At 49.7% G+C, this 15,134-nt stretch overlaps 1 protein-coding gene across 1 annotated transcript in view; it reads right to left on the reverse strand.

Moving 5' to 3' along the window:
• Positions 1-15,134, reverse strand: part of LOC119971294 (multidrug resistance-associated protein 9-like) — a 331,741-nt gene that overhangs the window by 24,668 nt on the left and 291,939 nt on the right. The window contains exons 26-27 of the mRNA XM_038806659.1: positions 4,275-4,412; positions 3,969-4,155 (exon numbers count right to left, since the gene is read on the reverse strand). Coding sequence (XP_038662587.1) covers positions 3,969-4,155; positions 4,275-4,412 — 325 coding nt within the window. The remainder of the gene's footprint in view (positions 1-3,968; positions 4,156-4,274; positions 4,413-15,134) is intronic.

The raw sequence follows: 15,134 nt of genomic DNA on the forward strand, positions 1-15,134 counted from the left end.
GCTTCTGCCGTTCCTCCCAACTTTTGTCTTTATTCTCCTCAGTCTGCAGCTTTGGGTGGTGCTGCTGACCGCCAGCCGAACAGGATTCTACGGCGGGCGATCAGGCAGGTAAAGGCAAGGGCGTCCGCCCTCCTCCCCAGGAATAGATCTGGCTGGTCTGAAACCCCGAAGACCGCCACTTTCGGGCATGGCTCCACCCTCATCCCCACCACTTTGGACTTGCCTCGAAGAAGGCTACCCAGTACTCCACAAGTCTGGGGCAAGACCAGAACATGTTGGCGTGGTTGGCCGGGCCTCCTTGGCACCATTCACATCTATCCTCCACCTCCGGGAAGATCCTACTCATACGGATTCTTGTTAAGTGGGCTCTATGTGCCACTTTTAGCTGCGTCAGGCTGAGCCTTGCGCACGTGGTGGACAAACATCCCTCACCTTTCCTCAAACCCCCTGAAGAGCCCCTTAATTCATACTTTATCTTCTCTAATCGCAGGAAGTCATACAGGTCACCCAACCAAACCTCTACCCCCTGTGGCGATGCCAATCGTCACTCCAGTAAAATTTGCCGCCGTGCAATCAGAGAAGCGAAGGCCAAGCCATCGGCCTTCCTCCTCTCCATGAGCTCCAGCTTCTCTGAAACCCCAAATATCACCGCCAAAGGGTCCGGGTTCACCTCCTCCTCCACTATCCTGGCTAAGACCGCAAACACTCCCAACCAGAACCTTCCCAATTTTTCGCAACCCTAAAACATGTGCACGTGATTCGCTGGCCCCTGCCCACACCTCTCACACTCACCTAATGCCCCTGAAGGAACCCACTCGTTCTCGCCCGAGTCATATGCACCCTGTGCACCACCTTATCAGGCTGGATCAGGCTGATCCTTGCACAAGACGAGGTCCCATTTACCCTACACAGTGCCTCACTCCTTACTCCCCAATTGATCTCCCCTCCCACGCACAGGACATTTTAATCAATCTTCCGGCATAATGTTTTGTTGCTTGTAGGTTTTCATTTCTTTTAAACTCACTATAATTTTCAAATTTTTTAAGGATCACTTCAAAGTCATTTTTCAGCTTCATTCTCAAAGCGGAATGGGTTATACACTTCTATAGCCTGTTGTCCAGGCATTGGTAGCAATAAAGTAGTTATTTGCTTATCACTGGCAGTTTCTAGGTTGGAGGATGAGAGATTCAGTTCAAACTCTTGTTTGAATATTTTCCAGTTTACATTACCCGATATGCTAAAAGCCGTTGGAAACTGCAGATCTTCCATGACTCTTGGGTTGAGTATTTCTTTCTGAGATGTTTCTGGTTGTTGCTGGAGTCTGTTTGCTGATTCTGGAGTCTGGTTGAGATTTTTCTTTGCACTTTTTTTCTTTTTTCTTCGAATGGAGATTCTTTCATTCTCTCTAAACCTAACTCTTCTACTCTGAGACCACTTCTGGTACCATGTTGTAACGTGGTACATTGAAATTTAAAGCTGTCCACTCCTTGTATCATGTGTTTTATATTCTGCTTTACTTGGATGACTCGGGTGCGTAGTGTTGAATAAACAACACAAAGCTTTGTTAACGAACAAAACCATAAATTTATGACACTACTAAGATCTGTTCACATTCCTAAAGCAGAAGGCTATTATATAAAACTATGCTATCTCCAGCTTGCATAACTCTCAAGTATACAACTGCTCTCTTTGCCTGACACTCTTCCAGACCTCTCCTAACTCTTAACTCCTAATCATCTAATAATTTTCGAATCTAATCACAAATCCCTAGTCACATGATATGTATATGACTGTTCTGTTGTTCCCTCTTGTTGTAAGAATCATTATTATTAACTTGTTAACTCTTTATATCCCAGTCTATATACATATCATTCCAATGCATACCAGTATTATGTTACAATAATATCCATTCAGTAATCTGATATACGGAATATGAAAAGTATATTTAATTCTGTTGATTAATCAAGTGAAACAATTTAATTCCATTGAAGACTCATAGAGCCACAGGATTATCTTATTTGATAAGAACCTAGTCAGTCACTCCTCCTGCTCTTTTTATTTTGGGCTTTCTTCCTCATTTGGCTGTGTGCAAACAATTTAAATGTATCAGTTATAAATTCAAATCATTTACTCCCCTTTTTACGAATGGGGCATGATTTTTAGTAATGAATTTTTCCAGGACAATATTAAATGTGGACTGTTTGTAGTACGGCACATACTTTTAAAAACAAATCTGGGATGGGATTCTCCGAGCCGGCGTCGGAGAATCCCGTTCCAATGCTGGGACATGAACATCCGAACCCACAAAACTGCGCGAACGCGGCAGATTCCGCCCGGCCCGGAGAATCGTGAGAGGTAGCCCGGTGTGCAATTCTCCGTGCCCTCGACCATACTGCAGCTCGGATGGGGCGAGGTCCGGCCGGCGTGGTTCTAATCTGCTTTAGAAATATACGCCAACCAGTTGAGCTGGCTGACGCTGCGGCCGGAGGAGGTAGGGCTCAGCGTGGGGGGACCTCGGGCTGGTGAAACGGGCACGGCCTGGCTGCAGGGGAGGGGAGAGACAGCCGCAGCGGCTGGGAAACACCCGCCATGACAGGGCGGTGCCAACACCATGGGCGCCATTATGGCAGCCACGCTGTTGGGCACCCATCTCGGTCGCTGGCTCAGCCCAGACCCTCGGCCGTTCGGATTAGTGCCGGAACCCCTCTCCCCCCCCTCATGCCCACCCCCACCCAGATGGCGGTACCCACCGGCGGGTAGATGCAGGGCCGCACACATGGCAGCCCCCAGTGAGGGCAGTGCCACTAAAAAGTGGCCCTGGCGGGAGGGACAGGCTACAGGTATCAGGGCACGGAGGGGCGGACGGGGGTTGTGGACATGCATGGCTGGGGCGCGTGCTGCCAACCAGGGCTACCATGTAGCCCATGGCACCTGGTTGTGAAGCGGGGGGTATGAGCCATGATGGAACTTTATTTACCCCCACCCCCTGTATATCATGATGTTTGGGCATCTTCCAGCGCTGCTGGCTGCCGTGGTGGAGGCCAGTGCCCTGCATTAAGCCCTGTGTGAGCTCTAGCAAAGGCGTCATAGGGAGGCAGTGGAGGCTGCAGCAGAGGAGCATGCCAGAGTGGGGCAGGTGCCAGCCGCTTAGGCTGGAGGGCTGCACGAACGAGAGGAACAGGAGGAAGAGGAGGACCAAGGCGAGGGGGAGCCACAGGATGAGGATGCTGATGAGGAGGAGGTGATGGCGCCACAGAGGCACCTGATGATGCCCCATGTGTACTGGCGGCGTATGTCCTTCCAGGACCTCCCGGACAGGTCAGGCAGGAGGAGACGCTGGATGAACTGAGAAACCATCGCCTATAACTACCACTTGATGGAACGCCTGCCACCGCGGGGACTGGGGGTGGACACCCTCTCCCTGTGATCGTCAAGGTGACGGTCGTGCTCAACCTCTATGTGACGGGGTCCTTCCAGTGGCCGAGTGGGGACCTGTCCGGCATCTCCCAGGCGACGGTGCACAGGTGCATCCGTGCAGTGACTGACGCCCTGTGTGACATTGTGGACCGGTACATACAGTTCCGCTTGGACCGCACCCACCAGGATGCCCGGGGAGGACCTTTCGCTGCGGTCGCCAGGTTACCCATGGCCCAGCGGGTCATCGGTGAGGTGCATGTCACCATGCGGTCACCATCGTATAACCAGGTTCATGAACAAGAAGGGGTCCTACTCCATGAACGTACAGGCTGTCTGTGACCAAGTCATATAGTTGAGGTAGTGTCTATATTTTCAATATTTTCTTGTTGATGGAGATATATTTTTCACCGAATAGAAAAATCTTAAAATGTATTGAACTTGATTCTTAACAGAATTCTATTGCATCTGTGCTATCTCAGAAACATGTGTGCCCTACCTCAAGAGATCAGTTGGGATACACAACAAGAGAAAAATTGAATTAGTTTCCTCACCTGAATAGCAAATGCTAAAGCAAGACCCTTAGTTGATGCAGGAACTGAGTCAGGACTCAAGACAACAAAGAGAGCCACAGTAAGAGTCAGAAGAGCTGTGAGCGAATCAATCCTCACAGAGAGCCATCGCATGGAACAGTTAAACAATAAAAAATTACTTGAATGTTTGTCACTCAAGTCTTTATATCTGTAAAAAGAATAAAGCAGACCATTTTTGACAATTTAAGATTAAAACATGGCTGTAGAAGATTGATCACATTTCACTGTGTTGAGCAGGCTCTCAGAGATATAAAAAGCTTCACTTACCGCTCAATAAACTCATCTGCTTTATTATAGGCATGAATTGTGCTCATGCCTTGAATACTTGAGATAATGTGAGAGAACCATGGCGATCTGCTAATATTTTCTATTCTCTTCAGTTCATTGATGCTTTTTTGAAAAAGTCTGCATTGGAAACAACATTTAGGATTTATTTTGTATAGATTCTCTCCCTGACTTTAAATGACTTTCCCTCGCTTCATTATTCCCTTCAATAAGAACCAATAGGACATATAGATCTGCTCTGTCAATGGCACCAGCTGCTAGATATTGATGAGAATAATTCCAGGAATGGAAATTTGTGTACTTTCAGATCATGGCTTGAAAGATTATAACAGTGGGTGCTTAGAAATCTGAAGATCACATCCTGGTGGCTACTGCATCTCATAACTCACATTGGAACCGTGCTCAGGCACAAGCTGCCAGGTGTTAAGCACATTCTTGCTCTCCTCAAGCCATGTGTGGTGAATCAGCCAATAACCATAAATAAAAATCAGAAAGCCTTCCTCCTATTACTTATGGATTATGTAGACCAAGGTCTCTCTGTATCTTTAGAATTATGTAACAATATAGTATGCTCTTTTGATAAGATACCCACACAGGTACTGAAACATATTTTGTGTGCAAACATGTGTGTTGTTACTTGAAAGTGCACATAAAGTAGAGAATTCAAAAACTGGCACCAGTCCAAACTAACCTGGAGTTGCCAATTTGAACTTAGTTTGACTCACATCAAATTCCCAAAAGTAAATGCATTGTCTTTGCTCGGTGCCTCATCATCATGATTTTGCTGAACTGTGGGGAGAGCTCCAGTCTAGTACCGCATGAATCTCAAATAGTTTACTCAGTTCTTCCAGCTAAAGTTTATTGTGATACAAAACGTGGTAGTGATGTGAATTGTTGAGACAAAGGCAGGATGGTGAAATGGGCAGAAGGTGAAATGAAGTTCAATGAGGAAAAGTAGGAAGTGAGGCAGTTTGGGAGCACTGATGTGGAAAGAAAGTATACCATATGTAATACAATTCTGAAGAAGCAGAGAGACCTCGGTGCCCATATACACCAGCCTTAAATATTGCAGGGCAAGTTGTTAAAGTGATTATAAAAACATATGGGTTACTTGGTTATAAGGAAAGGAGGTGAATGTAAACGCAAAGGGATCATGCTAGAAATGTATAAACTTCTGGTTATCCCTCAGTATGTGACCAATTCTGGGCACCACACTTCAGAAAAGATGTAAAGGCCTCAAAAAAGGTCTCCAGAGAAGATTAAGGATGTTACCAGGGTTACCCAGTAAGATTGGAAAAGTTGGGTCTATTCTCTTTGTGACAGAGAATGCTGGAGTGTGACAGTCGGAGCTTTCAAGGCAATGAGAGGTTTTGATAGAGTAGGTGGAGAAAAATGATTTCATCTGTTGAGTAGATCAATAACTAGAGGTCATGGAGGAGATTCTATGGTCAGCCTGCAGCGTGTTTCTCGGTGGAAGGAAGCAGCCTGCCATTGGCCGGCAGCGGGATATTCTGGTCTTGCTGCTGTCAATAGGATTTCCCATTGAATCCACCACACTCCGCGGGTTTGGGGTGCACTGTCGGCGGGACCAGAATATCCCACCGATGTGAAGAGCTGGAAGATCTCGCCCCATGGATTGAAATTCATTCGTTAAAGATAGAGAGAGGGGATGAGAAGAATGTTTTCACTCAGTTGTTGGAATACGGAATTTTCCACCTGAAAAGGTGATGCCAGCTGATTCCACAAATAATTTTAAAAGAGACTTTGACAGTTAAATGAGGAATGTGCAAGATCATGTACAGAAAATAGGGATGTCAGACTTCTGGATAGTCAGAGGCTTTCTCCCAGGGTGGAAGAGTCAATTACGAGGGGACATAGGTTTAAGGTGAGAGGAGCAAATTTTAGAGGAGATGTGTGAGAGAAATGTTTTTACACAGAGGGTACTGGGAGCCTGGAACTCGCTGCCAGGGGAGGTGGTGGAAGCAGGTATGGTAATGACATTTAAGGGGCATCTTGACAAATACATGAATAGGATGGGAATAGAGGAATACGGGCCCGAGAAGTGTAGAAGGTTTTAGGTTAGACAGGCAGCATGGTCGGTGCAGGCTTAGCGAGCCGAAGGACCTGTTCCTGTACTATACCTTTTTTTGTTCTTTAAGCACAAATGTTCTTTCAAAGAGCCAGCCCAGGCGGAATGGGCATAATGGCCTCATTTTGTACTGTAATCATCTATGATTCTGGGCAGGATCGACCCAAAAAGCAGTGTGGCATGGCACAACGTGACCAGTATATGCCGGGTGATCCAACTTTCGGGATCTACCCAGCTCACCACGCCTTGTGAGATCTAACGCAATCTCACGAAATGTCGCAATGTGAATCCTGCCCATTGTAGGCGGGATTACTTTCTGGCAAATCTGAATTTTAGAGTGAGACGGCTAGTCTCACTCTAATGTGCATTCCCGAGATTTAACCAAGACGTGGGAGCATTCTCTCTTGTCTTGGAGACCTCGGGCGAGAACTTTCAATGCAGGCCTCCACAAACAGGGACCAGACAGAACAGCACTCGTTGGGGTCTCTCAGAGGATTGATGGCCCTGAGGTGCATGCCCTCTGGGCAGAGTGGTACCCTGGCATTGCTGGTGCCACCTGTACACCCTGGCACTGCTAGTCTGACATCTTGGCAGTGCCACCTGGCTGCCTGCACTGCTTAAGCTGCCCAGGTGACACTGCCAGGCTGCCACAGCTAACGTGCCAAGCTGGCATTTTCTGTGTGGTGTGTGATTGAGCTGGGGTATGGCCTGCATGTGTGTGGGCCATGGATCCGCTTGTAGTGAATTGGGGCTTGGGTGTGTTTGATGGTCATGTTGGGGACTCGAGAGATCGGGATGCCATTTCAAAATGGTGCCTGATCTCTCGCTGCTGAATTCCTCAGTGCAGAAACGGGGCTAAGCGCGGCCTCATTGGGGAGGCCGCCACTGAGACCTCCAATCTACCCGGATGGGCGTTGGATAGTGGGGTTTTTCTCACGCTATGGGACTTTGTCCCCATTTGGGTAGACCTTTATTTTATTTTAAAATCATATCAAAAATCATACTTTTGGGTTTCTGGTATATTTTAGAACAAAGGGGAAAGCACTTTTCAAGAAGACCTACAATTTGGTCGATAATTGTTTTTTTGAAAAATATTTTATTGAGGCATCACAAATCAAATAAAGGCAAATAACCAACTCAACGATACCCCACCAACCCGCCCCTCACTTCCCAACTCCCCTGCCTCCCCCCCGCCCCCCTCCCCACTGCTGATATCTTAACGTTTCTCGAAGAAGTCGATAAACGGCTGCCACCTCCGGGCATCCCCCCTCCATCAAACCCCTCAAGGCGAACTTTATCTTTTCTAACCTGAGAAACTCCACCAGGTCACTCACCCCCACACCCCTGGGACCCGGAGCCCCTCCATTCCAATAATATCTGTCACCAGGCTACCAGGGAGGCAAAGGCCAAGACTTTGGCCTCTCTCGCCCCTGGACTCCAGGGTCTTCTGACATTCCAAAGGTTGCCACCTTTGGACTCAGGACCACCTTCACTTTCAAGACCTCTGACATAATGTCGGCAAACCTCTGCCAGAATCCCCCAAGCTTCGGACATGACCAAAACATGTGGACATGATTCGCGGCCCACACGCACACCGCCCATACCTATCCTCCACCCCTTCAAAAAACCTGCACATCCTAGCCACAGCCATATGTGCCCTGTGCACCACCTTAAACTGGATAAGGCTAAGCCTAGCGCATGACGATGATGCATTCACTCTCCTCAGGGCATCCTCCCACAACCCAGCCTCCAACTCCCTATCCAACTCTTCCTCCCACTTGCGCTTCACTACCCCTATCAGGGCTCCCTTCCAGTCCATCAGTTCCTTGTAAATTTCTGACACCTTCCCTTCCCCTACCCCTGTTCTTTTTTTAAAAAGTATTTTTATTGAGGTTTTGCAGAATTTTTCACAATAAAACAGTAGTAACAATAATAACAAAACAAACTAGAGTGAACATTATCACAGTACAAAAAGAGAATATACAATAGCAATTAAATTGACATTACCCCACACGACCCAGTCTTCCCACACCATCCCAATGAAGCACCAACCGCCCCTCCCCCCCCCCCCCCCCCCCCCACGGATTGCTGCTGCTGCTGTCATTTTAATTTTCCCCAAGAAAGTCGACGAACGGTTGCCACCTCCGAGAGAACCCTAGCGTAGACCCTCTTAAGGCAGACTTTATTTTCTCGAAGCTGAGAAACCCAGCCATGTCATTGACCCAAGTCTCTACACTCGGGGGCTTCAAGTCCCTCCACATTAATAAAATCCATCTCCGGGCTACGAGGGAGGCAAAGGCCAAGACATCAGCCTCTTTCACCCCCTGAACTCCCGGGTCTTCTGACGCTCCAAAGATCGCTATCTCTGGACTCGGCACCACCCGTGTGTTAAGCACCTTGGAAATTGTCCTCGCGAGCCTTTGCCAGAACTCTCAAAGCTCCGGGCATGCCCAAAACATGTGGACATGGTTTGCTGGGCTGCCCTTGCACCTCATACAACTGTATTCCACCCCAAAAAACTTGCTCATTCTCGCTGCCGTCATGTGTGCCTGGTGGACCACCTTAAATTGAATTAGACTGAGCCTGGCACATGATGAGGAGGAATTAACCCTGCCACGCCCTCTGCCCACAGACCCGCTTCCAACTCCTCACCTAGCTCCTCCTCATCCCTGCCCTTGAGCTCCTCCACCTGGGTTTTCTCCGCCTCCTGTAGTTCCTGGTAGATATCCGACACCCTCCCCTCCCCCACCCAGGTACCGGAGACGACCCTGTCCTGCATCCTCAGTGGCGGCAGCGTCGGAAAGGCCAATACCTGTTTTTTCAGGAAGGCTCGTACTTGCAGATATTTAAAGGCGTTTCCTGGCAGCAGGAATATTTGTCCTCTAGCGCCTTCAAACTGGGAAAGCTTCCGTCTATGAACAGATCCCCCATCCTTCTGATGCCTGCCCTCTGCCAGCTCTGGAACCCACCATCCATCCTACCCGGGACAAACCTGTGGTTGTTAAAATATCGGGGTCCAGACTGACGCTCCCTCCACCTTCTTGTACTTCCTCTACTGTCCCCAGATCCACAGTGTCGCCACCACCACTGGACTTGTGGAGTAACGGGTCAGCGAGAACGGCAAAGGAACCGTTGACGCCGCATCCAGGGCTCCCTCCCCGCCCCCCCCCCCCCTTTGAAGTCCTTGTTGAGGCGCTCAAAGGGGCAGGAGGCCTTCAGGTGCGCTCGATCTGGCCGGTAGAAGTGCGGATGCACTCTGCGCAGACCTGGCAGTCTCTGGTGACAGTCTTGACATCTAGGGACTCACCGGTGTGTTGCTGTCCTGTGGACAGGAGCTGCCTGCCGTATAGTTGGTTGACTGGCCGAACGTAATGACCCTTCAGTAGCTCCATTGCTTCGGAGTAAGTGGGCGCATCCCGGATGAGAGGAAAAATGTCAGGGCTCACCCGTGAATAAAGGACCTGGAGCTTCTGTGCGTCCGAGGGTTCTGCAGCGGACGTTCTGAGGTAGCTTTCAAAGCAGGCTAGCCAGTGGTCAAAAGTGGGCGATCTGGCTTGATGCGAAGTTCCATCATTTAAAAAATCTTGCTCAATAAATTGATGCACTAACGATTACTACAAAGACGAGAGTAGTGGAATAATCGAGGCTTTATTGAGCAAAGATGTTGTGCCTCCTGTAGCTGCTAGCAGAATGGCTGCAGTACCAGCGAGAACACACATTTATAAGCCGCCTCCTGGGCGGAGCCAGCAGGCAGGGATTTACCCATGTACCTCTAGTATATCAGTCTTACCGCACTACATTTAATACAGCTAGTGGTGACTACCACAATACTTTTTAAGATCAACAAAGCAGCCCCTAAGGAACTCCTGTTGCTCCTGTGACCACTGCGCCCATGCACCCTGGTATATACTGGCCGCCATGCCGTGCCTTGGCGCCCGCTTTGCACGCTTCTGTCTGTTGGGACTTAAACGCTTCACCCGGCCACTCCTGGTCCAGCTATCCATATAACAGAGGGAATCCTTTTGGCAGTGGTCGCTTCACCAATCTGCTCCAAACAGTCCGTGAAAACTCCTGAAAAAATGTCCGAGGGTCTGTTCCAGACGGGAGCTGCCGAATGCGCGACCTACTCCTCCATAGCCGCCACTGGAAGTCTCGTCACCGCTTCTTCAATGGCCTTTGCGAGATCTTTTCACAGTTGTTCCCTCTGCACTAGAATTCAGCTTTAATAAAGGCTCTTAAGTCAGCTTGAAGCCTTTAAGCTTGCCCTTCCCCCGCCTGCATGCTGAAAGAGGCTTTTGTCTTTGCTGCAGCTCCAGCCAAATCTTTCACTGTTTCTGCCGGGTCTGGTAACCAAGAGACATACCATTCCTGGGGGAAAGTACTCCTCCAACATTCACCTACATCTTTTCATCAAAATTCCACCCCGTATTGATTGAAAAGAGCTCTTTTCTGTAACCTTGGGCAGGAGCTGCCTTGTGTGTGACCCCTTACTCCATGGTCCACACCGGAAGCCCCTACCCCTGTTCTTGACAGCATCTTGTCCTGTAGACCCTGGGGCAGCAGGTGAGGAAAGGATGGTACCTGCCTCCGAACAAAGTCCCTCATCTGCAAATACTGGAACCCATTCCCGACGGGCAGCTCAAATTCGCCCTCCAACTTCTTCAGGCTTGGAAAGCCGCTGTCAATGAACAGATTCCCATACCACTCAATCCCCACTCAATGCCACCCCCCGAAACCCTCATCCAGCTCCCCCCCCCCCCCCCCCCCCACCCACCAAAGATTCCTGCAAATCGATGTCCAAACCGAGGCCCCCTCCTGCCCCAGATGCTGCCGCCACTGTCTCCACACCCTCAGGGTCGCCACCCCCACCGGGCTTGTAGAGTAGCTGGCTGGCGAGAACGACACTGGAGCCATTAACAGTGCCCCCAACCTTGTGTCTTGATAAGAGGCTGCCTCGTTCCCATCCCGACCCTTCCCCACTTCCGCACCATAGCTATGTTCACCGCCTAGTAATAATTAATGAGGTTCGGGAGCGCCGACCCACCCCCCCCCCCCACTCTCGACCCCGCCCAAGCAAACCCTGAAATCACTGCGCTTACCTCCTTACAAAAAAAAAGCCTCAGGAATAAAAATCGTGCGGTTCTGGAACACAAACAAGAACCTCGGGAGGACCGTCATCTTCACCGATTGCACCTGTCCCACCAATGACGGAGAAGCATATCTCACCTCCTAAAATCTCCCTTCATCTATTCCACCAGCCGAGCCAAATTCAGCTTGGGCAACTGCTGCCACCCCCACTCCATCTGAATGCCCAAGTACTGAAAGTTACCTCCACCACCCAAAATGGCAACACCCCAGCCTCTTCTTCTGCCACCTTGCCGGAAAGACCTCGTTCTTCCCCATGTTCAATTTATACCCTGAGAACTGGCCGTATTCCTCCAAAATCCACATAATCCCCCCAGTACTTTCCACCGGGTTTGAAATATAAATCAGCAAGTCATCCACATACAGTGAGACCCTCTGCTCTACACCCCTCGTACTATTCCCTGCCAAACCCTTGTCCGCGCACTCGCCACCGGTGCCTGGTACAATAACTGGACCTAGTCCACAAACCCCTGACTGAACCCAAACTGCCCCAGAGCCTCCCACAAATAATCCCACTCCACCCAATCGAAGGCCTTCTCCACATCCATGGCGACCACCACCTCCACACTTCAGCCCTCCAGAGGTATCATTCTAACTTTCAGTAACCTCCTGATGTTGGCTGAAAGATACCTCTCCTGAATCATCTGGTCCTCCCCTCTCACCCCCCGGCACATAATCCTCGATCCTTGAGGACACGATGTTGGCCAGTAACTTGCCGTCCACATTTAATAACAAAATTGGCCTGTAGGACCCACAATGCTCCGGATCATTGTCCTTTAAAATTAAGGAGATTGAGGCCTGTGATAACATCAGGGGGAGTGCCCCCTGCTCCCTCGCCTCATTAAACGCCCTCACTAGCAGAGGCCCCAGGTCCCCTGAGAACATTTTCAAAAATTCCACCGGAAACCCGTCCGGGTCCAGGGCCTTCCCCGCCTGCATCGCCCCAAAACCCTTCACAACCTCCACCAGCCTAATGGGGGTTCCTAGCCCCTCCACCAGGTCCTCCTCGGGAACTCCACCCCTCCAAATATCGCCTCATTCCCTCCACCCCGGCTGGGGGTTCCGACTTATACATCCTCCTGTAAAGATCCCCAAACACCCTATTCACCAGCGGATCCAAGACCGTGTTCCCTCCCAACCTTCACTTTTTCGATCGCCATCGCTGCTCCTACTTCCTCAGTTGATGTGCCAACATCCGACTCACCTATTCCCCATATTCATAGACCACCCCCTTCGCTCTCCTCAACTGCTTTACTGCCTTCCCTGTAGATAATAACCCAAACTCCATCTGCAGTTTTTGCCACTCCCTCAACAGCCCCACCTCCGGGGCCTCCGAATACCTCCTATCCACCTGCAAAATCTCCTCCACTAAACTCACCATCTCCGCCCGCTCCATCTTATCCCTGTGTGTCTGTATCGAAATAAACTCCCGCCTTACTACTGCCTTCAAGCCTCCCACAACATGGTCGATTCGGGGTACAGCTTATGCCCTTGGCCTGTCAAACCTCCAGGGCTCCGCCCCCCCCCCCCCCCCATGTGCTCCATAAACCCCCTCAGCTCCTTCGACACCGCCGATACTCTCCCCGACCACGGACTCAAACGATCCAACTTTGGATCCAGAACTGTATTAAAATCCATCCCCCCCCCCTTAACCAACCAGTGCGAGTCCAGAATCTTCCCCAACACCCGCCTCCTGAACTCAACATCATCCCAGTTCGAGGCATAAACATTCACCAATACCACCGGCATCCCTTCCAATTTCCCACTAACCATAATATACCTCCCTTCAGAGTCTGCTACTATGCTCCCCACGTCAAAAGCTACCCGTTTATTTTTCAATACCGCTATGCCCTGCGTCTTTGAGTCCAATCCAGAATGAAATACCTGCTCTACCCTCCCTTTTTAAGCCACGTTTGGTCCCCAATTTTCAGATGCATTTCTTGCAGAAATGCCAAGTCCGCCTTTAGACTCCTCAGATGTGCGAATATGCGAGCCCCTAACCGGCCCATTCCACACTCTACCATTCCATATGATCAGCCTGGTCGGGCGGCACCCCCCCTCCCGGTTTCCCCCCCCCCCCCCCCCCCCCCCCCCCCCCCCCCACCCCCCCACCCTGCCGCAGATCAACCATATCCCCTCCTGGGCCAGCCTCCAACCACATTCCGCACCTCCTGGGCAGCATGGTAGCATTGTGGATAGCACACTTGCTTCACAGCTCCAGAGTCCCCAGGTTCGATTCCGGCTTGGGTCACTGTCTGTGCGGAATCTGCACATCCTCCCCGTGTATGTGTGGGTTTTCTCCGGCTGCTCCGGTTTCCTCCCACAGTCCAAAGATGTGCCGGTTAGGTGGATTGGCCATAATAAATTGCCCTTAGTTTCCAAGATTGCCCTTGGTGTTGGGTGGGGTTATTGGGTTATGGGGATAGGGTGGAGGTGTTGACCTTGGGTAAGGTGCTCTTTCCAAGAGCCGGTGCAGACTCGATGGGCCGAATGGCCTCCTTCTGCACTGTAAATTCTATGATAATCTGTGATAATCATCAGGCCCACTCTCGGATGTCCCCTGTCATTGACCCTCCCCTACCACATTTCAAAAACTCCTCTCCTGCCAGCAGTTCCAGCAGTTGCCCCCTCCCCCACCCCACAACATAACTGTCCCAATCCCCATCGACACTCTAATCACCTGCTTACTCCTCCACTGCACTTCCGTGAGCTAGCCCACCCAGCTAACCTGGCAATCCCCGCCCATGGCGCCTAGCATCCTACGCCCCACTGATTAATTTGGTAGATAATTTAAAAGCTTCATACCTGGCTGTTAGTTGTAAATCACCATTCCCTGAATCTGATTACATTATCCAGTAACATTTTTTTTTGCTGATCATGAAAAACACAGTCGGAAATGGAAGGCCCTACCTTACCATTGATTTATTTCAATGCGCTAATGACTGAAAAGAACCCACAGGAATTTGATGTAAATATATTAATCAGAGAACTAAAAATATCCCACAAAGAAATTTCAATGTCTTCATGTCTCCCAAGACTCAATGTTAAATAACAGGGCTGGGGATTTTTGGAAACGTAAAGGTGGAAACCTGAGGGGCCAAATGCATTGAGATAGAGTTCCATTAACAGTTAAACCACTGATAAAATTCTAATATTGGCCGAAATTCTCAATTTGTTGCGATTTAATTTTCCCGCTGGCAGTGCACCCTCCCCAACGGGTTTGACGACAGTGTGGGGTGCTTGCAATGGGAAATCCCATTGACAATCGGCAGGAAGATAGAAATATGTCGCCAGTGATCGGCCGCGACTGAGAAACACGCGGCTGGCAGACAGATGAATCCCGCCCATTGTTTCTTTAATAAATATTTTTATTCGCATTTTTACATTTTATACATAAAACAAAAAACAAAACACTTACGAAAAAATAAGAACAACAATCCCCCCACCACTGTACCAACCACCACCCCAGTAACTCAAGCATAGCCCTCCAACCCCCCCCCCCCTCCCCCTAGCACCTGATGGGAACCATTTCTTTAAGGTGAAGAACAAACAGACCCCATCTCTTGTGGAGCCCCTCAATCGCCCTCCTCAAGGAAACTTAACCTTCT

This window comes from Scyliorhinus canicula, chromosome 9 (assembly GCF_902713615.1).
Source record: "Scyliorhinus canicula chromosome 9, sScyCan1.1, whole genome shotgun sequence".
NCBI lineage: Eukaryota > Metazoa > Chordata > Chondrichthyes > Carcharhiniformes > Scyliorhinidae > Scyliorhinus > Scyliorhinus canicula.